This window comes from Asterias amurensis, chromosome 10 (assembly GCF_032118995.1).
Source record: "Asterias amurensis chromosome 10, ASM3211899v1".
Classification (NCBI taxonomy): domain Eukaryota; kingdom Metazoa; phylum Echinodermata; class Asteroidea; order Forcipulatida; family Asteriidae; genus Asterias; species Asterias amurensis.
This window is the reverse complement of record NC_092657.1, coordinates 12,871,953-12,897,538: the sequence shown is the minus strand read 5'-3', so window position 1 is coordinate 12,897,538 and position 25,586 is coordinate 12,871,953. Positions and strand designations below refer to the sequence as shown.

Sequence of the window (25,586 nt, the reverse complement as noted above, 5' to 3'; positions counted from 1 at the left end):
GTGCATCAAGCTTGTGGGCTCAAGTAATGATTTATTTATTTTATTTTATTTATTTATTGTTAATCCTAGGAAATCCATTCAGTAAGAAAAACTCACTGATCTCCCATGGATCCCAGCTAATGTACATAATATAATGCACTCTTAACCAATCACCAGGCAGCTTCTTAAGGGGCGTTATACAGTTAGATAGCCACAGACAAAAGGTTTTAATAAAATGCAAAAGTGTTTCTGGGCACTTCTCCTTACTTTTTTCAAAGTTTCACAAACTTACGTCTCTTTTCAAATCTGTGCGATATTTCACAAAATGTCGACGAAGATCAAATCCCTCATTGAGGACCATGACACTACTGACAAGTGTAAAAACTGCGGAAGTGTTGTAGGATACACCGGCTGTCATAAAAATCGGAAAAGAAAAAAGGCTAAAATTATTAATTTAATGAAAGGATTTTGTTTATATTCATATTAAACAGCAATGAAAGAAAAACAAAATTATGGGTTCTCCAAAGGGTATTTCTTTGACTTTGGTAGAACTATTTTTCTGAATAATATTTACTGTTACGAACTCTATAAACATAAAAGAAAATAAATAACTTGTTGTTTGATTGCAAAGTTAACAACTCTGTACTTTGTATTTCAGCTAACAACAATAAAAAACATGAGGTAAATATTTTTTAAACTCAAAGGAAATAAAAATTTGATAAAGGAAGATGATCTTACGTTTACAAACGTTTCTTTCTTGATAGAAGTTAAACATGCAGGTACACTCATGAGATCCTGGTAAATTAAAACAAACTGAGTCTGGTTTGCTGGAACACTGGCTGGAGATCTGACATTCATCAATGTCTGCAGGAAAGAAACAATAATCCTTTTAGATAAAAGTTTATCATTATACAATTGTTGCACCCTGTGGCGGGGGTTCATGTTGTTTTGTACACCCCAGGGGGTAATCGCTCAATCTGCAAATTACTCCTGAGGGTGTACAAAGCCCATGGACCCCAGTCACAGCGTGCAACAATTTTGTTCTTATAAGTTGGTAACATAATTATTCCTCTTCTGGAAGTTCTGATGTCATCTACAAACATTATAACGACGAAGTATGCATAGTTTATTGGAGACAAACAGTTGTTAAAAATAAGCAACAATTCTTCACTGTTACTTTGAAACCGCGGTTGTTTTGTACAAAGCACTGGCAATTGACCAACAGTGGGAACAATCACGCTAATGTACATGCGTTTTTGTATCACATCATGTAATTGGTTCTCGACCAATCAAACTTCACAACTTGTTACTGAGGTATAACAAATAATTGTTCTCGCATCGGTGCAACAAGGTATAAACTCAGTTTGGAGCAGGTCGGCAAGTGATGTATCTTGCACTGCTTTTCACCTCTGTGGACCCCGGCTGTGTGAACCCTACCTCAGACCTGAGGCTCATGGATTGGATTTGACATCCGATAAATCTACTCCGCGGTAGTAGAATAAAGAAAGACACTTCTCTAAGAGCAAACTCTACCTGGCAAGTATAGATACACACATTTGTATTGATACCTCACCATTCAATGCCTCTAGTCACATGAAGAAACAGTAATGTTGTACAAAGCCATGATTCCGGTTACCAGTAAGTTTTCACGAGAACCAGTCATTGGTGTTAATAATTATACATTACACTTTTCTGAAGTCACACCTTCACACCTTTTTAATGCTAATTACTTTTGACTTGAATTCGCCAACAAATTGAAAAACATAATTGATTTTAAGGAAGGACATAATTATGTTCTTACCCACACATGCAGTGTTTTGTATTTCAAAACCGCTCAGACATGAACAGTCATATCCACCAGGTATGTTGTCACATCTGGACACTACTGTGTCACATGAATCCATGTTCATTTCACACTCATTCACATCTGAGAGAAAAAACAAATACAAAATTGAAACTGCACGACTTTTGATAATCATCAATATATGCCAAGTCATGGTAAATCTTATTGCTTTTCAGACCATTTGCACATGACATTTGCATTTAAGTAGTTTGACAGGAGTCAAGAGCAGGTTACTCTTTGGCCCATCCTTTCTTCTAAAAGCACAGCGTCATCATTGTTTTAACTATAAAAAAGTGGCGTTGTGACGGTATTGCATGGTCTATTTCACTCCAAATTTTCAGGAAAAACAGCTGAAAAAAATACAGTTTTATTTTGTAAATGCTGTCTTCATTGGAAGTATTTCTTTTCTCCGACAGTTTTGGTTAAGTGTACAGTAGGTAGGGTAGATCTTGTTTCTAATAATATGTTCTATTCAACACGCAGCTTCTTTAAACATATTAAAGGTAAAAATAAGATTGTTACCGTCACACTGTCGTCCTTCGATGAGGCCCTCAGCGGACACGTAGCCGCTGTTACACATACAAACATAACTTCCTACGTTGTCTGTGCACTGTGAGCTGCCAACTGCACAATCATTATTTCCACTTGTACATTCATTTTCATCTAAACAAAAAAATAATTATAATAATAAAATACACATAAATAACCAGAACAATAATACACAGTTTAGCGCTTTATCAAACCTGAAGGTGTTTCAAAGCACTCATTTTTTTATTCAAATACAGAGCTTTGTTAAAGTGTCGGGACCGGGACTCTTTACAATTACCAATAGTGTCCTGTGTCTTTAAGCATACAATTGTTAGCTTAAATAAACCCAGGCAAAATACACATTTCAACAATACACTTGGACAAAAACTTGTTTAAAAAACATGCAAAATAAATCTCTTAACATGTGCTGATAATGTACCACAGGGACAATGCAACGAATTGTGTCCTTCGTTGCACTGGTTTTAAAAAAGAGAACTAAACTCACTTGTACATTCTAGGCCAGACCCCTGGTATCCGGGATCACAATTACATTCGTAGCTTCCTTCGGTGTTTGTGCACGTTGCTAGGGAGTGACACAAGTCTGGGTTCTCTTGACACTCATCAATGTTCACGCAGGAGGTAAACCCATCACCACGGTATCCACTATTACACATGCAGAGGTAGCTGCCTTCAGTGTCACTGCACAGGCTGTTGCTGGCACAGACAGGGTCTACGCTTTCACACTCTTTTATGTCTGATGAATGAATAGTATCAACAATATTTAACCATCTTATAGATTGCCTGTCATTGATTGTTAATATATACCTGACAACTGAGGTCAGCTCAACAGAGATCCGCTGCCTTCGAGCATGAGAGAGTGTCTTGATCCTTACCTTGGCAGGTAACTCCATTCCCTTCGAATCCCACAGAGCAGTTGCACTGGAAGGAACCAGCCAGATTGGTGCAGACAGCTTGATGGGAGCAGTTGGCAATTAATGGATGTGCTGCTGGCAATCGACACTCATCAATATCTTTACAGACAGACAGATAAAAAAAAAAACGAAATCGCTAACAAAGTTAGTCTGCAGTTCACTTATTTACTTATGAATGATTATTTAATTAAAGGATAAAAACATAATTTTCAATTTTAGTTAGAGAGCTTACTAATGCCTGTGATTGATTTTCACAGAACTCGGGGAAGTGCCGAGAACACAGTGCTAACACTTAGTGCGAGGGTAAAATAACCTTTAGTTCATTTGAATCTTGAAAAAAGGAATGAAGAAATAAAACTTTACCAAAGCACACCAGTCCATTTCCAATGTATCCGCTCTTACATTGGCAAGTGTAGGAGCCATAAGTATTAATACAATCAGCATCCACGTGGCAAGTCAAATCAGAGGGGTCCCCCAACAAACACTCATTTATATCTACCATGAAAAAAAAACAAGTACTTATTAATATTACAAAAATAACTTTTGATACTTCTTTGGCATATACACTCAAATAATAGAAAATAGAGAGCACCGGGTGTGCTTCCATGGACCATTTGCTGTGTCAAGATTACCAACCCCACTGACTGAAAAACATTGCTGATGACTGGCTCACCAAAATGTACTATACTGTGTGTGTACACTTGCTAAAAACCATGGTGCTTTAATGGCCCTGTAGGACGCTTAGTATGCGTGTATTTTGCCACAGTTCACGTATCACTCGAGACTTACTGCGCATTTTTCCTCAACAGAAAAGTTGTGAGCGTTGTTTCCTGCTTAAGCAGCTCAAAGCCGGGGCCAATAACCTTCTCTCAATCATTGCAATTTTTCTTTGTTTTTTTTCATTAAAAAGCCTATTGTGATTCTCCCAATTACGCAACAAATAATTTGCAGGGGTTGAATTGTTCTCAACTCTCTTGCAAATATCGCAGCGAAAACAGAGTTGTGACGTCAAATTAACGTCAAATTTGCATCGCATTCGCAATCGCAGGAAGTATGAACTGGGCTTTACTCACCATCACATAGTCCAGACAGTGTTGAACGTTGGTATCCATCCTTACAGTCACACGTGAAAAATGGTTCAGCATTGACACAAACTGTACTCATCTCATCACAATCATGGTCTTCCGTAAGGCATTCGTTCACGTCTACCAATACAAATAAATTAAATAAAATTATTAGCTGTTGCAAAGTGGTTACCAACCAAAAGGACACAAATACAAATATTGTACTCAAACTTGGAAGTCAGCAGAAATAATTTCTCTATCCAACAAGTTCTGGGGCCGATTTCACAAAAATCTAAGATTGATCGTAACTGCAAATCAATCGTAGTTGCTTAGTAAAGTGTGATGTCACAATGCAAATCACTATGGTGATACTGAAAATCTGTCTTGCGATGAATTTAATTGCTTTGTGACACTTCGGCCCCTGGTTCATGCATCGATGATGGAAAAGTTTCTGAAGACGCTGTTATAAACATCAGCTTTGCTGTACGGCTTCATATTTGTGAAGGATGCAGATGTTAATGTGCATGTGATTAAATTTCTAGAACTTAACAGCGTATTTGTCCTGTGGACTTGGAGAACGTGTTGTTCATTCTGTTTTCAGGACACTATTGAATAGTGAATCTCTAGTCTATCTTATGACAGTGACCATCTGACCTTAATAAATCTTGAAACAAATTTTCAAGACAGGTTTTATCTACAAACCTACCTGAGCAGGTGCGTTGATCGCTGTCGAGGGCGTAGCCGAGGGAGCAGGTACAATTATAACTACCCACAGTATTAGTGCAGGTCGCGTTAGCACTGCATAAATGAGGATTGTCAACACTTTCACACTCGTTGGTTTCTGTAACCGATATAAATAATCAATGGTTATTCAATTTCAAATGTTGCCTAACCACAAAGGAAACTGACTGCATAAGTCATTGCTGAAGAAAATCTTTTGAAATTATGACATTTCTACCTTTTGATAACCCCTGGGGTAATACATTATAATGACTGTTAGAATCAGGGCCCAATTTCATAGAGCTGCTAAGCACAAAAATTTGCTTAGCATGAAATTTCTTCCTTGATAAAAACAGGATTACCAACCAAATTTCCATTTGTTGGATATTGCTTGGTACTGTTATTCAGCTGTTGTTTACTTATCCTGAAAATCATGTGGAAATTTGGTTGGTAATCCTGTTTGTAACAAGGCAAAAATTTCATGCTAAGCAACTTTTTGTGCTTAGCAGCTCCATGAAATTGGGCCCAGATCCTCAATCCAAGAAAAGTAGTATATAGAGAGCATATTATATATCTGAAGTAAACAACAGGCAGTAATAATTCAAATAAAAGTCCGATCATAAGTAAATTTACAATAACATTTTTAAATTAATTAATTTATAAATAAATTAGAAGACGACACTGATGACAGATTCAAATTTTTACCCAAGCAAGTGTCGCCACCATCTGGGTTGTGAAAACCAATATCACAGCGACAGAGTTCTAGAGAAGATGCTGCAGTGTAGCATGTACTGTCCATACAAGTCTTTCCGCTGCATGGCGTGGTTGCTGTAAACACACATAATTTACACAAATTTTATTTATTTATTTCAGTATTTAAAGATTGGGGGGGGGGGTTGAGAAGAGGGAAAAAAAGAAGGACTTTGGGGGATCTTTTGTTGTGTCAAACGATGCATTTTTGTCAATCTCATTTTGGAAGAGGCAAGGAAGGGCCACCCCATAGGAGCTCCCCTGGTGGTATATAAAACTGTACAAATAGAGCAAACAGGCTTAGATGAGTCAGACATATGTGACTGATGGTAAAAATACAATTACCTGTACACGTTCCATCCCCTTGTTCCCTGAATCCTTCACCACATAAGCACATGTAGGTTCCATCCAGGTTTTTGCAATCTTGTGGACAGTCATGAACCCCCAACATGCACTCATCGATATCTGTTAGGAAAAGACAACAATAAACCCCCAATTTTATTTATTAAATATGGGATAAAAAAATACCGTTAACATCTGTTTTTACTGGTCAAGATTCTTTGAATTATGAAGAAGATACAATTCTTATTTTTATTATTGTTTTGTTTTTGTGATTAGAAATCAACACACACTCCAAAAATCATAATCATAAACCATTTCATAAAATACCCTCCCCCAATTAAGTTCCCAGCCCAATCCAATTCCCAACTGCAAATAGTCACAGTTAATCCTGTAATTTTAACGGCAAGGGGTATTAACCATTGCAGTCCAAAAGCTTGCAATCACTCCTTTTGTTGTTTAAAGAACTCAACAATTCTTCAAATTCTTTAAAACTATATAATTATATGACTCTTTGCAAAACAAAACAAGTTCCAAAACTTAAACTTTCATACAAAAAAACTAAAAGTACAAATGCATAATTGCAAGAGCCAGTTTGCATAAAGTGGGTATGGCTATGGTATTATATTCCAGGTATCAAGGTTCAAGGTTCATTGTATCAGCATTGACCTCTTGCCTGTCCACCATTTCTAAGTCAAAATAGTACAGAATAGGCATGAGTAAGTGTGTTGCGCACATAGAGTTCCCAGTGGGCACACAACGTTATTTCAACGTTGGATATTGGTTGATTTGGCGTCGCAACGTTGAAGTACCATAAATCAACGTTGTTTCAACGTCACATTTGCAACGTTGATTTTAGGTTGTTCTTTGACGTTGCATAAACGTTGGATAAAGGTTGTTTTTGGGTCGCGACATTAACAACCAAAATTCAACATTGATCCAACATCAGTCTGCCAACGTTGTATCAATGTAATGTTTTTGACGTAAGTACAACGTTGGATAAACGTTGTTTTTGCGTCGGGATAATAACAACCAAAAATCGACATTGATCCAACATCAGTCTGCCAACGTTGTATCAACGTAATGTTTTTGAAGTATGTACAACGTTGGATAAAGGTTGTTTTTGCGTCGGGATAATAACAACCAAAAATCGACATTGATCCAACATCAGTCTGCCAACGTTGTATCAACGTAATGTTTTTGAAGTATGTACAACGTTGGATAAAGGTTGTTTTTGCGTCGGGATAATAACAACCAAAAATCAACATTGATCCAACATCAGTCTGCCAACGTTGTATCAACGTAATGTTTTTGAAGTATGTACAACGTTGGATAAAGGTTGTTTTTTTGCGTCGGGATAATAACAACACAACATCAACGTTGATCCAACATCAGTCTGCCAACGCTGTATCAATGTAATGTTTTTGAAGTATGTAGGCCTGCAACGTTGGATAAAATCAATGTTGATCCAATATCAGTCTGCGATGTTGTAATAGCGTTATGTTTTTAAGAAATTGCCATGTTTATTTTACAATCATTGTGCCATCAACGTGTCATCTTTTGTGGAAAATTTATGTCTCGGCGGGAAGAGTTCGTGCACTCACCAACATATGTGACACAATTTGTGTGTTCTGAATAAAATTAAAAGACAACTTGCTGGCAAAGATTTCGGGATAAGGCCGGCGAAATGTGTATTATCTGATGAGGTCATGTCACAATCACTGCTTTCCTGTAAATGGATTCAAAAGCAATAGCGGAAAAGCATGATGTGTTGCTTTAATTTCAATGTCTCCACTGGCCGCCCGTATAAAAGAAAGAATTCTCTTCAAAGTACTTTTGTTTGTTTTTTAAGCCTTCCATGACCAGACGCCATTATATATCAAGGGTTGCTTTACATTTCATAACCCCATCTCGCCATAATCTTCGCTCTTCTCAAGACCCATTTTTGCTTACCATTCCTAGGACCCGAAGCAATCTGGCGATCGCACATTCACTGTAACTGCATCCACAGCATGGAAGTTAAGACAAGTCCACAGACCAATTCAAAAAACTTCTGAAAACACATCTCTTCCCTGTTTAAGCTTTTCTTTTTTTCTCATTTTTTTCAAACATTGTGTATGTAGCTTTTCCGCTAAGATTTTGTTGTTTAATTTGCATTTAAGTTTCTGTAAGCGCTGTGATATAGTTGTCTATGGGGAGCATTTCTAAATACCTGTTATTCTTAATATTATTAATGTGGGACCAATGATGGCTCTATCTCGACATTTACCACATTGGACTTATGTCGGCATTCAGTGCTGAGCCAACGCCGGTTATTATAGTGCTGACACAATGTTGGCCGCATTTAAGCTATAAACTATAGCTATCATTGATTTTATTTATTGGGTTACATTATCGGCGAGCTGCCGTGGGCAACTTATGTTGAACTATTTGGTCATACTACGACAATAAGCAGCAATTCATAAAATAAAACTGTCCTAACAAAATAGTTACAGAATAGTTTGCTTGTTAATATTGTAAAACAGGTTTAATGGTTGACATTGACGTTTTGTTTGCAAAACCAAGATGCGAAAACTTCAGTGTTATACCAATCGATCACGCTATTGTTGATCCAACGTTGGTTTAACGTTGACATAATATGCAAATTAGGGGTCACGTGGCCTAGAAGTGTATTTTTGATAATACAAAAATTTGGTTTAATTAAGTTATCCGAGGAAAGTTTCTGTCCTTTTGTGTTTAATTCGAATGTAAAAAAATACGAACAACAAAAGTCCAAGCAAAAATTTGTAATTTAAACATTTGAATTAATAATTAAGCAGTTTTTAGCTAAAAACGGAGTAAAACCATGACTTGAAAATTTAGGGATCTTGGTCTACATATATACAAGACATACAGTGTGTATAGATGGTACCTTGATATGTTGTAGTCATGTATTTAGTTAGTAGAAATATTAAAGTACATGTAAATAACAGAGTAGTATTAACTAACACTAATGATAATTACCTGAAATAAATAAAAATGTCGGCATTTCAACGTTGTAACGATTTGAAACGATTTGAAGCGTCTAAACTTGACGTTGAAACAACATGGTGATTTTAACGTTGTTTTTACGTCGGCATTTCAACGTTAAAACGATTTGCAAATCCAACCATTATTCAACAGTGTTTCAACATATAAACAAATGCCGACATTGAAACAACGTTAATATTCCCACGCTGTTTCTACGTCGACATTTCAACGTTAAACAATTTGCAAATCCAACTATTATTCAACGTTACTTCAACGTCGGGGTATGACGTTGTTTCAACGTATTTTGCCCACTGGGTTATATACAAGAACTAGAGGGCGCAGGCCTATATACATGTACATGTACGCGACCCGGCATGCGCGCATGCGGCTATTTTCTAAGTTGACAAAACAGCATCGCACAGCTTGTGTTTGTGCGGCCATTTTGTATGTTTACAAAACAGCATCGCGTAGCGTACAACTCCAATGTGTACTTCATATTCAACGCACGTACACTACAGCGCGCATGTCCCCTTGCGGTCCCGCCGCATTTGTGCAACAGCATCACCAGTGCCCCTCTAGTTCTTATATATAACTCTATGGTTGCGCATTAACACTGTGGGGATCAATAGTTACCTGTACAGACTGATCCACTGCCGGTATATCCTGGCTGGCACTCACAATCAAAACCACCTGCTGTATTCATGCATACTGCATTGGAGATGCAATCATCAGTCCCGATAGTGCACTCATTAACATCTGCAATAAAAGTGGGAAATGTTTCAAAAAGAACACTGTGAAGAAAAAAGGTCAAATCACTCAATCCATCTCTGCAAGTTCAAAATGAGGTCACTCAGGGGTTGATTTCACAAAGAGTTGGACTAGGACTTAGGACTAGTCCTAGGAGATATTAAAAACTTAAGTATCGTCCCAAGTTACAATGAGTGATGACTCATCCTAACTCAAGAAGACTAATAATAATAATAAAACCATTCTTATACAGTGCATAATTACCACCGTGAGATCCCTGCGCTAGTCTTAACTCTTTGTGAAATCAACCCCTGGTACTAGCAACCAGCAACAATTTATTTCTAAATTGACAAATAATTCGACAAGGCCTGTTCCTTTACTCAGTATCTACATGCCAGGTGGTGCTAGTGAAGAGATAACTATAATCTTACCAACGCAAGAAGAACGCCCATCCCCGCTATAACCATTAATACATTCACAGCTGTAGGAACCGGGTGTGTTAACACATACGCCTAGAACGTCCAAGCAGGTTGCTTCACCTGTAGTACACTCATCCTTGTCTATATGAAAAACAAATTCAAAAAAAAATTGTCATCCTTTGGATGGGATATTAAAGTCAATGGACACTATTGGTAATTACAAAATAATTGTCAGCATAAAAACTTACTTGTTCCGTTAGAAAAAAGTTCTATAGAAATCTATTAAAAAAACAACTATGAATTTCTTAAAAAAATTCTATAGAAAAATATATAGAACATCTATATAAAATTTCTATACAGTTTCTATACAAATTCTATACAATTTCTACACAGAATCTATACAGTGTCTTTCTTTAGAAAATTGGCCCACTTTTCTAAAGAATGTCTATAAGAACAATGTATAGAGCTCTGTAAAACTAAAAAAACAAAAAACAACTATAGAATTTACGAAAAAAGCAATGGAGAGCTGTTGATAGTATAAAACACTTTTTTTATTTCTTAGAAATGTTTCATCAGCATGCAACTCAGTCAAACTTACCAACACAAGAGAATCCGTTGCCGAGAAAACCTTCAATGCAGGTACACGTAAAGCTACCATCAGTATCTGAACACGTACTGACTCTTGAACTACAGGGTTGCACCAGGCGAAGACACTCATTCTCATTTTCACACCAGGTACCATTACCGGTCCATCCGTCGTTACAGCTGCAGGTAAACGAACCCACGGTGTTGCCACACAATGCTTCTTGGTGACAATCGTCAAGGCTCCTCATGCATTCATCCATATCTACGACAGCAAGAGTTGAAACGAATCGCTGAAATAAGAAAATTCCTCTCAGCATGGTGAGGTGAAAAAAAACATTACAAAAAGTAACGATGGGACATCGTCTATAATTGCGTTCATATAGAGCAAGCTGCAAGGTTTACAAAAAAATAAGTTGCTGAATGCGCCATAGCACCTTGTAAACCCCAAGTGCTACATAATTGGGTCTCAGAATTCATATCTTCAGAAACCTATCAATTTAATAAAATCAATAGACTAAGCGCCTTGTGTACAGGTTGGTAGATACGAACACACAATATAAGCTTTTGATATTATTAATATATTATTATTATCATTATTACTACTGTACACTCATGGGGTGACAGGTCTTTTTCTGTAGCCGCGCCACGCATCTGGAACTCTCTACCACTTAATCTTCGATCTTGTCTTTGTACCGCGAAATTCAAGTCTCTTCTCAAAACTTATCTTATGTCACAGGTTTTCAATGACTAATTTTGTTGTGTCTGTTTTTCTTTGTGTTGTGTTTTTGTTTTGTTTTGTTTTGGTTTACTGCGCCTTGAACACCCAGCAGGGTGGATATTTGCGCATTACAAGTCTTCTTCTTCTTATTATTATTATTTTGTACATGTACATGAGGAACTTGACTGAGATGAATTTATTACCTTCACATGTAAATCCACTGCCTTCATACCCCGTAAGACATTCACATCTGTATGATCCGTCTGTGTTGAAGCATTCAGAATTGCTGTCACAACTATTCACTCCGTTACACTCATTGATATCTGAACAAAAATATACACACAAAATAATCATAAAATGTTTGTCCAAAATCAGAGAGCAAATAACTTGGTGAATTGTTTTTCTCAATCGATATATTATAGCCATGTTCACCTGAGCCAACTCCCAGGGAATAAAACCCTGGGAAAGCCATGGGGAATTTTTATCTCCACTGCCACCCTACTTTTGTTTCACTTAATTTTCCTGGGTACATAAAACAAACATTTAGAATGCTACTCCCTAGGGGGTTATCCAGCCTACTCCCAAGCAGGGGTATAACTTTTTCCCAGGGGTATCGCCACAGTTAAGAACTCAAGTGCTAAAGGTCATGCCAAATTTTCCAGTGATATTACCAGGAAACCTTCAGGTTTCTTATTTCATCCCAAGTTAATAAATGCAAAAAATAAATTTAGTTTAATGCAATACAATTCATTCACTTGGACTAGAGCCAAACCTGAACCTGCAACACACCAATTAATGTGCCTGCAGCCGATTTCAAGAAACACTAGGATTAATCCTATCTCGAGTTAGGGCGCCCTAACTTAGGATTGGTTCAATGCGACCTAATGCTTTGAATAGAATAGATAGAATAGATTTATTTATTGTCCACGTTAAAAAACATAGAAACTTGACATCCACTGGCCAAATACAAGAATACAGAATCTATGTCAAAACTATATAAATTACAAAACAAGTGAAGTTAGAAATACAAAGCAACAAAAGACCTGCATATTAAAAAAATGCACCAGCCAGAACAACGCCAACTGGTCACATACAAAGGACACTAAGACAACAACAGGCTGGAAAAAACACCCAGTCTTCCGAGTTTAACACGTCCTAAGTCCTAAGATTAATCCTAAGTTGGGAAGAGTTTGGTGAAATCGACGGCAGTGCTCTTCCAACCGAGCTGTCCGTCCCTAATGTTGACGATTTCCCTATTTTGTCAATAGCTTTGGTCATGGATTTTCAGAGGCAATTCAACCTGCAGCTGCCATTAGCCAGGGATCATACCCAACCTAACACAACCTGGGAGGAAGCAGCAAGGGGTTCACCTTAAGGGGATGCAACTTTTTAGTTCAAAAACTAAGGACTTGATACGTATATATTTAATGTACTGCTGCTTAAAAAAAAAAAAATTTGTATGTAAGTTCGCCCCAAACAAGACTAAAGCCACTCTAGGTAAGGGGTTACAGGAACAAAACGACTAAACATGAAAATAACTCAGAGAGCCAGAGGCAGGGATTGATATTCCTTTTAAAACAGTCCAGTAGGATGGAGGGAAACATGCACAAGGCAAGGAGTTCCAAAGAGATGCAGTACGTGGAATAAAGTTTGTTTAAATAACTTGGACAATTCTTGAACTATACCTGAGCAAACTCTACCATCTCCGTTATCATCTGTGTAGCCTGGATTACAGATACATTCATAACTACCGACGGTATTGTTACAAACAGCATCGGGGGAGCAGTCATCGGATTGCAGATTGCATTCATCAACATCTAGAAAATAATAACAATTTGAAGACAGCTCATTGAAAGAAAATATGATTTATCAAACATCTCAAAACTTTTCAAATTGTATGCAAAGAAAATATTTTCTGATGTGTTTGCAGCAGGACAATAAGTAAATCACCTGTAACAAAAATGTTTTGTTTGCAGAAGAAAAAATCCCAATATTATAACATACCGATACATCTTCTGCCGTCGATGTACAAAGAGAATCCAGAGTTGCAGCTACAGTTGAAGGTCTGTAGCAGATTGAAGCAGTTTTGATCACAACCGAGTCCCCCACTGCTGGCAGTAGAATTCTCGTATAGAATACACTCATCAATATCTGTAGATAATATCAACATCCAATAAAGGTTATTCGACCCTTCGTGCATGTTTTTTTTGTTCCCGTGGTGAGAGTTGTTACAGATAAAAAAAACTTGTGGTACTTTCCAGCAACAACTTTTGCGGCGATGGGTGTGTTTTTTGAGAGAATTTGAAATTCAATTCAAAATGGTCGTGGGAATGCATTGCTTGGCCAATAACTCAAAGTTACTCACCCCTGCATTTCACGCCGTCACCCTCCAGCCCGACTGGACAGTCTGCGCACGTCCTGTTTAAATGAGGGGGGTCCATATCGAAACAAGCCACAGTGTGGAAACACGGGCTGACCTCACAAGCATCGTAGTTAACTTCACAAAGAACTCCGTTCCAGCCTGACATACAGTCGCACAACACCACCTTAAAAAAATAGTAAATGTGCCATGAGAATGGGAGAATTTGGGGGATTATTTACAGAGGCAACAGAATAATTACCTGTTCTGGAGATAACTATTACGAAGCATTACGAGCATTGTTACAGCAGACAATACCTTTGGCTAACTGTTCCATTCTAAAGAATTAAGAAATTGTGGTTAAAGTCTGGGTAGACTGCTGGGCTATTTCTACGTCTTTTCCTACTCTTTGGAACAAACTTCCCCGCAACATCAAAGACGCACTAACTAAGTATCAAATTCCGCCTTCTCAAATTTCATTTTGTTAAACCTCTCCCCATTACTTGTTACCAAGTAAGGTTTTATGCTAATTATTGTTTTGAGTATTTACAATAGTGTCCACTGCCTTTAAGACTCAATTACAGATCTGTACTTACACCAAAACGATCTATCATGATATTTGTGCCTTCTACATATTCACCAAATCTGCATGTACCACCATTGCTACAGTCACATAGCTCAACCTCTGGTTCCATTGTCGTGTTGGACTTGTCGTCACTAGCGACAAACATTAGCTTAACCGCTGTTCTGTCAACAACATCCCAGGTGAAGAGGCCACCTGTAGTGAAATGTTAAATATTTCATCAGAAATCTTTTAATATTTTAAGTTTAATGGAAACATTCACCAAAACTTTGTACTGATTTTGCTTTTTCAATTAAGGCAACGTTTTGCTGTTTTTTTTTAATGCAAGTCGCCAGGACACACAAGGCCTGAAAGCCACTTCAAGTTGTGGGCTACAATTATTTTTTTCCAGAGGTCGTTTCATGCCACCTACTCCTAGGGCTGAAACAGTCCATACGGATGTAGGCTTGGGTATCATGAGTAGGAAGCCTGGCCAGTACCAGCAACTTTATTTTAATTTTTTTTTTATTTGGAATAAAAGTGAATTGATTTGAATTGAATTGAATTGAATTGACATCGAGTACCCTGGCAGGTACCTGGGTAATGACAAACAATTAATAATACAAATTAATATTAATAAATGATTTTCATACAGCACTTTACAGACCCGAATGGCATCTCAAATCGCTTCCAATATTATTACCGCTGGTCACTGGGGCATTTAAATCATTCTTTAAACCCTCTCAGCTCCCTGGGGAATACAGTCTGTGCAAAAAATATATTATAGTGTCATCCGCATAGACTAAATTCAACAACTGAGAACCAAACCAACACTCTACAGACTCATCAACAGTTAGAATTTAAGTTTGATGCGTTGAACCTGTTGGTTACTACAAGCCAGATATTGGAAAAGTAACAGCTACAACAGTCTCTTCTAAAAAAAACTGCTGAGTATAGAATGAGGTGGTCCTCCATTCTAGAAATCTCAAACTAGATTAAAAAAAAAGTATAAATTGTCAGATAAATACATACTCATCAACAGTTATAATTTAAGTTTGATGCGTTGAACCTGTTGGTTACTACAAGCCAGATATTGGAAAAGTAACAGCTACAACAGTCTCTTCTAAAAAAAAAACTGCAGAGTATAGAATGAGGTGGTCCTCCATTCTAGAAATCTCAAACTAGATTTAAAAAAAAGTATAAATTGTCAGATAAATACATACTCATCAACAGTTAGAATTTAAGTTTGATGCGTTGAACCTGTTGGTTACTACAAGCCAGATATTGGAAAAGTAACAGCTACAACAGTCTCTTCTAAAAAAAAATGCAGAGTATAGAATGAGGTGGTCCTCCATTCTAGAAATCTCAAACTAGATTAAAAAAAAGTATAAATTGTCAGATAAATACATAAACATAAACTTCAGGTATAAAAATATAAATAGGATAAAAAAACACAGAGACATTTAGATATTTACAACCATCCAAAAACTTTACAGGGGAGAGAAAAAAAAATGCATTTACAGCATCAAAGTGAAACAAGCAGTGACCACCAAACACCAAAACTCTGAAGACAATGAAGACACACCGGGGGTTGTAACAACATTCCACATATTTAAATTAGCGCCACCTGACGTTCATGAAGAGGTGCCTATGAAACTAAACAAATGAGGTTGTGTACCGACCTTCTGGTGTGATTGAGGCCCCTTCAATCGCCTCAGCAAGACTAAATGTAATGTTATCGCCGTCCATGTCACTCGCTTCTAACTGCAGTGTAAATATCTCCCCTACAGTTACTTGGATACGCTCTACCGATGTTATGTTCGGAGGAAAGTTAGCTGTTTAAAAACAAAAATAAATCATCCATGTAGCACTCAACTCATAAATGTTTAAAGGTACTTTGCTTTTGTTTCTCCTAGCCCGTCTGGAAGTACTTTTGTATTGTCATGTATTGTTGAAATGGCTGAATAAATAAAAATAATAATAATAATGACACTATTGGAAATTACTCAACATAATTATTAGCATAAAAACTTACTTGGTAACAAGCAATGGGAACTGTTGATAGTATAAAACATTGCGAGAAACTGCTCCCTCTGATGAAGTGATGTAGATTTTGAGAAATTTGTGCAACAAAGGTGCTTTTTCCTATCACCTTGCCACTTTGATTACAAATTAAGACCAAGCTCCCACAGATTTGTTATTTTATGCATAAGATAGGTACACCGAGTGACCATTTTGATCTCTGACAACTACCAAAGGTGTCATTTCAGACTTGCTACTTAACTATTACGGGTGCTCAATTTCATAGAGCTGCTTAAGCTGAAAATAAACATTAAAATGTCCCGCTTAGCAACAGTAGTCATGACATGTATTTTGGTATGGAAACCTTATTTTTGTTGCACTTTGCTACTTTTTCTTCTTAAAGACAGTGGACACTATTGGTAATTGTCAAAGACCAGTCTACTCAGTTGGTGTATATCAACATATGCATAAAATAACAAACCTGTGAAAATTTGTGTTCGATTGGTCGTCGGAGTTGCGAGATAACTATGTCACACGAGGTAGTGTGCTTTTAGATGCTTGATTTTGAGACCTCAAATTCTAAACTTGAGGTCTCAAAAACAAATTTATTGTGGAAAATTACTTTTTTCTCGACAACTATGTCACTTCAGAGGGAGCCGTTTCTCACAATGTTTTATACTACCAACCTCTCCCCATTACTCGTAATCAAGAAAGGTTTTATGCTAATAATTCTTTTGAGTAATTACCAATAGTGTCCACTGCCTTTAAGCAGCTCTATTAATCTGGGTGCAGGGCAAGGTTGAGAATTATAAACAGTTAGTTGTTTCTGTTCTTACTTGCTCTGTTAAGTTCGGCTTGGTTCTCACTGTTTATCATCATGGCAGCCTCACCAAATACCGGATCCTTGGTTGCTAGATAGTCAAACTGACACATCTTGTCATTTTTGCAGAGTTTCATGACTGCCTCAAGCTCTGCCGTAGTTGCCTCAGCTATCAGATTATCTAAAAACCGTGGAGTAAAGGTGATATCATTCTCGGAGGCAAAGCTTTCTGAGTCGACATAATAAAAAAGGGAATCCTCTTCAGTAATACGCCCTGCAAAGGAAACAAACACAAAATAACGGTTGGTACTTTTTTTAAAGTTTAAGAATTTAGCGCAAGCATGAGCATTCAGAATAAGGTTTGTTTGTGTTGCTTTTTATCGTCTACCGGGTTTTGCTAGAGACTTAAAAAAAAAAAAAAAGCTTTGCATATTTGTTTAAATAATTGAAACATTTTAAGGTGGACTTCCAAAGAAAGCCTTGCTCAAGGCAGTCGCATTATTCACTCCAAAAAAGTCGCCGTTGTAAACCCACACGTATACACTGTGCTTACTGTGCGTGTTCACACCGCACGACCCATTCATATACACCGTCACATCGCTCAACGCACACCGTACGGCTACTATGCACAACTCATATACACTGTGCGTGGTGCGTGTAATCACACCACTCGACCCACCCGTATACACACTGTCACATCGTACAACTACTGTGCACACAAGTCATCCACACTCGTACCACTAATCGCAGGCGGAGGCCTTGTCGGAGCTGTAACTTCCGGGTTTAATGTGTTTCATGATAACAATTTCCAATATTTAAAAAAAAATGGGGGGAGGGGGGCTCTCGTATATGCTAGTACGCAGCTAATGAATATGTATATCTTTCGTCAGACCTATCAGACAAAACAGGAAATGAATTAATCATTTTGACGTCCAATATCACTCACTTCCCTTATCACGACCTTTTGACCCTATCATGGGTCGCTGAGCGTCCGTGGTGGTGGTGTGAGATGTAAACATGTCTCGTCTTTCACGGGCATTATGGTTATGAGTTGACTGTGGGAACTCTTCGCTTATTATAGTAATGAGGTCAGTGGCTTCAACACAGACCCTATAAGGCTGTCGGCCTGATGGCCGACGCATGCGGATAGTGTACAGGGGCATCGTGTCGTGCGATGTGGTTACACATTTTACGCACAGTGTATACGGGTGGGTTTTTAGTGGCGGTCTTGTTTTTCGGAGTGAATAATTCGACTGCCTTGAGTTCGGCCTGATGGCCGACACATGCGGATAGTGTACGGGGGCATCGTGTCGTGCGATGTGGTTACACATTTTACTCACAGTGTATACGGGTGGGTTTTTATACAGCGGCGGTCTTTTTACGGAGTGAATAATTCGACCGCCTTGAGCAAGGCTATTCCAAAGACTGTCCACTTAAAAACAAATGCAAGAGTGAGACCATAAAGATGAATTTCAGAACCTCTTTGAAGCAAATCCAACTTTGAGAAACGCACCTATTTTTGAACCAGTCTGGTCAGAGATGCCTGCTAATTATTGTCAGCCTTACAAATCTATGAGTGGTCTTTTTTGTTTGTTTTGTGAAAACTCTTTGTCTGATCTGTTTGTTTAGTCTTTAGTTGTCTAGGCTGTCCTCATGGCTAAACTCTCTTTGGTTTTGTTGAAGATAAACTGTTATCCCCTTCATTATTTCATCTATAATCCTTGAACATAATCTTTAAAACAATTTTTCTTCCCTTTTAAATGTTTTTATAATGTATATTCTTGTTGTGTATATTTTAAAAATCAATTCAGCCCTCGGGCAGTGATGTTTGAATTTTTAATAAACCAATAATAATAACAATATTATTTTTTTTTTCTCGAAAAAGAGAAGTATATCATAAATACTGATTTGAATTGAGCTTTATGAGTCACTATTTGGAATTCTACCACTAGGTTACTTACAGGTGATTCCAAATTGATAATAATCTTCTTCTGTCATGACCCCACCATCCCCAGTTGCCGGCTGCTGGTTGCCATCACGCCTTAGAGCCTCATTGGTCGTGTCATCATCCCATAAACCTAAAATAAGCATAAGAGCATTCATACATTTGAATGGTTTCTAAACGTTTTAACTTGTGATGAGTCTTCTCTCACCCATCAAGGTTTTACCTAAACTTTTTCAGTGACTACATCGAGGGACCTAGGCCCAATTTCATGGCTCTGCTTACTGTAAGCACAGAATCGGCGCTTACGGAAGCAGGGAATTCTGTGCTTACGACAAGCGTAGTTCACAGGTTAGGGTTGAACTTTGACTTCTGCGCGTGCGTTCTCCACGTTACAAAGGCAATCTACGCTTACAAGGCTAGCACATAAATTCGTCACTTGCTTGTAAGCGGGGAATCGTGATTCAAAGCGCAGAATTCGGCGGTAAGCAGAGCATGAAATTGGGCCCAGTAGCTTGTCAATTCACGAGAGTCCTCCAGTGTTTTCACTTGTCCGTGGCAGGGAGGCACTTCTCAACACTGAACGTTTAGCCAACCGGACACACAAGTACAGGTGACTAGTCCTCGAAAGTTTTAACTAGCATTTAAATACACTGGACACTTATGGTGATTGTCAAAGACCAGTCTTCTCACTTGGTGTATCTCAACATATGCACAGAATAACAAACCTGTTTGGACTCAGTTGGTCGTCGAAATTGCGAGATAATAATGGAAGAAAAAACAGATGGTTGATTTCGAGACCTCACGCGTGAGGTCTCGAAATCAATTCAAATATTTTACTGAGAAATTCCTTCTTTCTCAAAAACTACTATACTTCAGAGGGAGCTGTTTCTCACAATGTTTTATACTATCAACAGCTATATATCCATTGCTCATTACAAAGTAAGTTTTTATGCTAACAATTCCTTTGAGTAATTACCAATAGTGTCTAGTGCCTTTAAGTGCCAATTAACACTTAACCTGTTCATAACACTCACGAAAAGTCTGAAATAAGTCTGGATGACCTTACCCATCAGTCCTTTAGTTCGAGTTTTGTATTCGTCGTCTATCCGGAACGTGATGTCACAAAAACTGTTGTTTATACCCACGGCAAACCCAATGTTTTCTATGTAGTTAGCAGCCACTTTCAATGGGTTCTCCTCAAGAGTCACAGTTAGGTTACCTATCATGACACCTGCAAAATATTTCAGTTGTATAATTAGTCCAAGGGATTAAGTGCAAAAAATAGTTAAGGGTCTGATGTATTGACCCTAGCCGAGTTTTTCTCAAAGGCTAACATTTTACAGAAAGATAGGTTATTGAAGTTACGAATTCTGTGGCCCAATTATGAAGCACCTTGTAACGGCACATTCAGCTGCCACAGCCAGGAACACCGGGGCTAACCCCTTCTCTTTTCGATAAGTGCACTGGGCTCTTTTACGTGCGTTACACAACACATGGGACCAAGGGCTTTACATCTCATTCGAAGGAGGAAGCTGTGGTTAAGCATCTTGCTTACGGACACAAGTGTCACGGCTGGGGATGTGAACCCACACTCTGCTGATCAGAAACACCAGAGTTTGAATTTGGAGTTCTTAACCGCTCGGCCACGACACTTCCACAGCAGAGAAGGCATACTCCCAAGAGAGCTGAGCTGGTTTAAGGATTAAATGGCCTTGTAACTGGTGCAGTGATGGTCAGAATCAAGAGTGTCCAATTTTTTTCACAATTTTTTTTACAAATTTATCTTTTGTTCTTGCTGCCACAAACAAAAACAACAACCAAGTAACTTTTAGTTGATTAAATGGTGCATATAGATGTGTTTTACCTTCCGTCGTGGGTACTATCACTTCCCCATTAACTGTTGTAATAAGACCATCGGCAGCAGCATTTGCTTTTATCTCAATCTGCAATACCGAAGAACAAAAACAAATTATCAAATGCATCCTTATTGAGCACACCCTTATATTATTCCACTTTCTAAACGATTTCCCGTTGAGGTACAACTTTAACAAAGAAAACCTCGGAGAAACCTTATTTCCTTTGTGTAGAGGACCACTATTTTTGCAATTTAAGTCTCCCTGATCCTAACTTGAAGACTTGAGGGGGTCCACATACAGGCTACATAAAGTAAAAAAGCTTTATTTATTTATTTATTTTACAAATCCACAAAAAAAAAACCAAAAAGCAATCTTCAGTTCTAGATGTGGCAGTAGGATAACCCAAACTAGGGAAGCCATGCCCACACCAGGGCCCAATTTCATAGAGCTGCTTAGCACTACAATTTTATTGACATGAAATTTCTTCCATGATAAAAACAGGTACCAACAAAATTGGTTGCATATTGCTTGTTACTGGTATTCAGCTGTTGTTTGCTTATCCTAAAAATCACGTGGAAATTTGGTTGGTAAGGCAAAACAAATCATGCTAAACAACTTTGTGTGCTTATAGCAGCTCTATGAAATTGGGCCCAGATAAGGAATGAAAATCCAATCCACATACAGCAGGATTCCAACTGGATATATAGACGATGTGACCTCTGACGTCACTTGAAAACATAACATGATTCGCGCTTATACCGCCGAGCAAAACCTTTGTGTTTTGGCATTCAGCTAGAAAGTACACGCAATCTTACCATGACTGCGCGTGTTTTTGCCCGGCGAAACATGACGTGAGAGCTTTGAATGTAAACATAGGTCACATCGTTTATATAACAACATTAAGCAGACCTGATTTCCAGATGGTGTTGTAAGAAATCTGATTTTCACTCACCCTTTCGCCACCAACAATCTCAGCAGCAAACCCACTTAAGTAAGTGGCGTCAGTGAGTTGTTGTGTTTCTGTGTTGAGAGCCCGCTTAGTCCTAATCTGCAACTCAAACATTTTCTGCCCATTTGTAGGCTGATCGTCCACAATCAGCATAGAGAACTCTCCAAGGCCATTGAACGTGTAGCCGACACTATCGAGGGTCATGATATGTGGGTCTCCAAAGAACCAGGCTGAGGGTTAAGAAGAATCATTATTTCTAGATGATAAAAATGTCACTACATCAACGTGCCACGATTGTTTTCCAAAAACGGACTCCAAAGTAAAAATATTTTCACATTTGAAACCTTTGATGAATGTGATGTTGCACAAACTTAATGCAGCTAACAACGTCAGAAACACCATCAAGTGAACAACTTTTCTTAACGAAAGTGTACTTAGTTCTTGTATTTCTTATGAAACATGACCTACAACTTTAGGTGTGACTGCAACTCAAACAGACCAACAGAAACACTACAGCTCGAGTCTGGTGCACTTGGGCACTAAGCCAAAACTAACAACAGTGTGCGCATTCAGAAAATATCTATAGAGGGGCTTGGGAATTTGTTGGTGGGTAGGAGTGCAATCCATCTATAGGGGCTTTTTGGTCAAATTAGGTTTTGTAAGGCACTTATTGTCCGACAGATAGAGCCCTAACTGGTTACATGTCATTGACATTTATATGGTAATTTTTTGAAACTTAATGATAAACAGAATTATGGAAAATTGTATGGAATTGTATGGAAAATACTAGTAAGCATGCATTAGTCAAGTACTTACCCCAAAATGGCGGCCTGTATCTCCAACAGCTCATGGGGGGCCTAAAGCGCTCATAGATGTAACACAGGTTTGATTGTACACAACAGTGTTGCCGGGGCAGAAACTCCTCATCTGTTCAGAAAACAATTCCAAAATGGTCATATATTTATACACAAAATATACTTTTTAAGTAGATTGCTTAACAAATGTGTCCGTCGTTTTTTAAGCCTTGTAGGAACGTTTATGTTTGTGAATACACAACCTGTGAATTTACAACCTGGAACGTTATTTTGTGATGTATTGCATCTCATGCAATGGAGAGCAGTTTTTCTGACATTGAAAGAAGAAATATTTGTTGAATGGCAGCTTCATCCTCTCTGATTGTAACATATTGCCATCTTTCAATTCTTGAAAATATTTTCACCATTGCATGCACTCATAAACATTCAAAACTTTTCATAAATTGCCAAAACTCATGCTCACCAAACCATTGTTGATAATAAAAGCTCACTCTGTAGAAAAAAAGGCTCACTGGATATGTCTCAAACACTGATGCACTTAGTGCACTTCTTACACCAACTATAATGCTACCGTAGAATAAATCGTAGCAGCACCGAGGACCAGCTAACCAAGGCCATTGAAAAGTTCGCACAAAACACAAAGCTGTAAAGAGATAAATATAATATAAAAGACCTTGTTCATCAGTAGGTTATAAAACTACTATGTGATGTATATACAAAGTACCTGCCAGCCAATAACCCCCCCCCCCCACCCCAACACCTTTTGAAAAGTAGTCAACTTTGCCCACCTCCCCCGCCCCAATTTTTAATGAGCTGTAAACCTAACTGACAACTCTGTTTGTAATATTATTCGCACCTTTACATTTCTCAAATTAATCTTGTTCATATAACAAATCACAGGAATTAACACCAAACGTAGGTTAGTATAGATTGCAATGATCCCCGAACAATAAACTGGTAATGGCCCACGATGCACATTTCACCGGTCCCACTGCAGTATATTGCGAGTCACCGCTGGTGGTGCGGTCAGCAATCAAAGTATATAACTCTAAAATTGAAATCAGGAAAATAAATTAATAGATAAATTGATATTTTTCTTCTTAGATTATACAAAAACATTCTAATAAGCAAATCAGAATTTGGTCAATGCCGTGTTTTTACTCACATACGCCAGAACTTCCTTGTGTTGGTAATGATGTCTCAAAGCCTATATAAGTGAAGCGGAAGTCTAACCATGCCATAGTCCAAGAACAAGGACAGGTGTGGGCAGTAAACAAATAAGAAAATATCCATGACCTGGAAAATGACTGCCTTGATGCCCAGTTTGTACAGAACAAACGTGGATTTTGGTAATTCTGTGGGAGCTTGTCGATATGGAACACCCATCGTCCTTGAAGCCCAGAGTTCCCATTGTCGCGTCCTGGCTTGAAAATATTAGATACACCTTGCACGTGAAAATGCTCATTTAATAGTCCGTATGAGTATCCAAGGATGACGTTGCTGTCAAAGAGCATTGCAGGGTTCCAATTCATGTGCGATGGATGGTAGTTCATGATGGCAAAACCATGATTTGAATCCGTCACAATTATGACTTGGAATGTGTTGGTCTCCTAATAAAAGGAAAATATCAGATTATTCAAGCTAAAACCATTTTTCACCTCAATCAATTTTGAAAATTATTTTCCCTGCATTAATATTGAGAAGTTGTGTGAAAAATCCCAAACATATTGAGATTAAAATCATTTTATGCTGTTTTCACTGAAAGTGTGATGTATTGTCCAACAAATCTGATCTAGTTTTGGTTGTTTTTTGTTAAACATTAGAAGATAAGAATGAATGCTTTAAACAATTTATGATTTAATTTCCCTTTAAGGTTAATACTACAAAGATATTTACGTCATACCAATTCAAGCTAATTGGTCTCCAAAAATTCAGTAAAACAAGTAATATTGCCATCATAACATCTCCTAATAATGAAAAGAACATCAGTTCTTCTAGTGCTCCATCAGAACCAATGCCACTGAGCTGTGTTTGGGTTATGTGAACAATAAAGGATCTACATGTACATGTATTAAAGGGACTCATTGCCTTGGAATGGTCGAGTTGGTCGATATGGTTAGATAGAAGTTTTAAAAGTACAATACAATAATCCACATAAACATGCCTCTAAATTGCATGCTTTTCCTTTTTCTTTGCGAACTAGGTTTGGCCATTTTATGGAGTCAAAACTCAACTCCACAAGATGGCGTGCCGTGTTAGTTCATGAAATTTTTATCGCAAACCATGCCAATTTAAGGGAAATTTGTGTGGAACTTTACTCTTAAAACATCTTTCTAACCTTATGCTTAACAAACGGTTTCAAACGGTTTTCATATACCAACTCGCCCTATCCGAAGCAATGTGTCCCATTCAAGTTACCATGTTGATGAGGCAGTGCAATGCCTAACCTATTTAAATCCCATCCAAAGGACAAAGCATCTAACTGTTGCAAAGATGTTTGCTACAGGACACAAGGTCTAAAATAAGGACCGGAAACTGAACCCATGCCCTTACCCAAACTAGCTGCAATTGGCCATTACTGACATCACAAAGTCATGTACAAGTCCCATAACATAAACATTTGTA

At 37.9% G+C, this 25,586-nt stretch overlaps 1 protein-coding gene across 1 annotated transcript in view; it reads right to left on the bottom strand.

Moving 5' to 3' along the window:
- Nucleotides 1–25,586, bottom strand: part of LOC139942697 (uncharacterized) — a 72,426-nt gene that overhangs the window by 13,938 nt on the left and 32,902 nt on the right. The window contains exons 17-44 of the mRNA XM_071939501.1: nt 24,127–24,571; nt 23,425–23,604; nt 22,963–23,073; nt 22,150–22,376; nt 21,206–21,284; nt 20,408–20,572; nt 19,358–19,474; nt 17,413–17,670; nt 16,237–16,389; nt 14,589–14,770; nt 13,999–14,179; nt 13,638–13,784; nt 13,319–13,450; nt 11,837–11,956; nt 10,929–11,177; nt 10,343–10,471; nt 9,798–9,920; nt 6,162–6,281; nt 5,772–5,894; nt 5,053–5,187; nt 4,356–4,487; nt 3,646–3,777; nt 3,244–3,381; nt 2,856–3,104; nt 2,345–2,485; nt 1,781–1,906; nt 718–843; nt 272–390 (exon numbers count right to left, since the gene is read on the bottom strand). Coding sequence (XP_071795602.1) covers nt 272–390; nt 718–843; nt 1,781–1,906; nt 2,345–2,485; nt 2,856–3,104; nt 3,244–3,381; nt 3,646–3,777; nt 4,356–4,487; nt 5,053–5,187; nt 5,772–5,894; nt 6,162–6,281; nt 9,798–9,920; nt 10,343–10,471; nt 10,929–11,177; nt 11,837–11,956; nt 13,319–13,450; nt 13,638–13,784; nt 13,999–14,179; nt 14,589–14,770; nt 16,237–16,389; nt 17,413–17,670; nt 19,358–19,474; nt 20,408–20,572; nt 21,206–21,284; nt 22,150–22,376; nt 22,963–23,073; nt 23,425–23,604; nt 24,127–24,571 — 4,539 coding nt within the window. The remainder of the gene's footprint in view (nt 1–271; nt 391–717; nt 844–1,780; nt 1,907–2,344; nt 2,486–2,855; nt 3,105–3,243; nt 3,382–3,645; nt 3,778–4,355; nt 4,488–5,052; nt 5,188–5,771; nt 5,895–6,161; nt 6,282–9,797; nt 9,921–10,342; nt 10,472–10,928; nt 11,178–11,836; nt 11,957–13,318; nt 13,451–13,637; nt 13,785–13,998; nt 14,180–14,588; nt 14,771–16,236; nt 16,390–17,412; nt 17,671–19,357; nt 19,475–20,407; nt 20,573–21,205; nt 21,285–22,149; nt 22,377–22,962; nt 23,074–23,424; nt 23,605–24,126; nt 24,572–25,586) is intronic.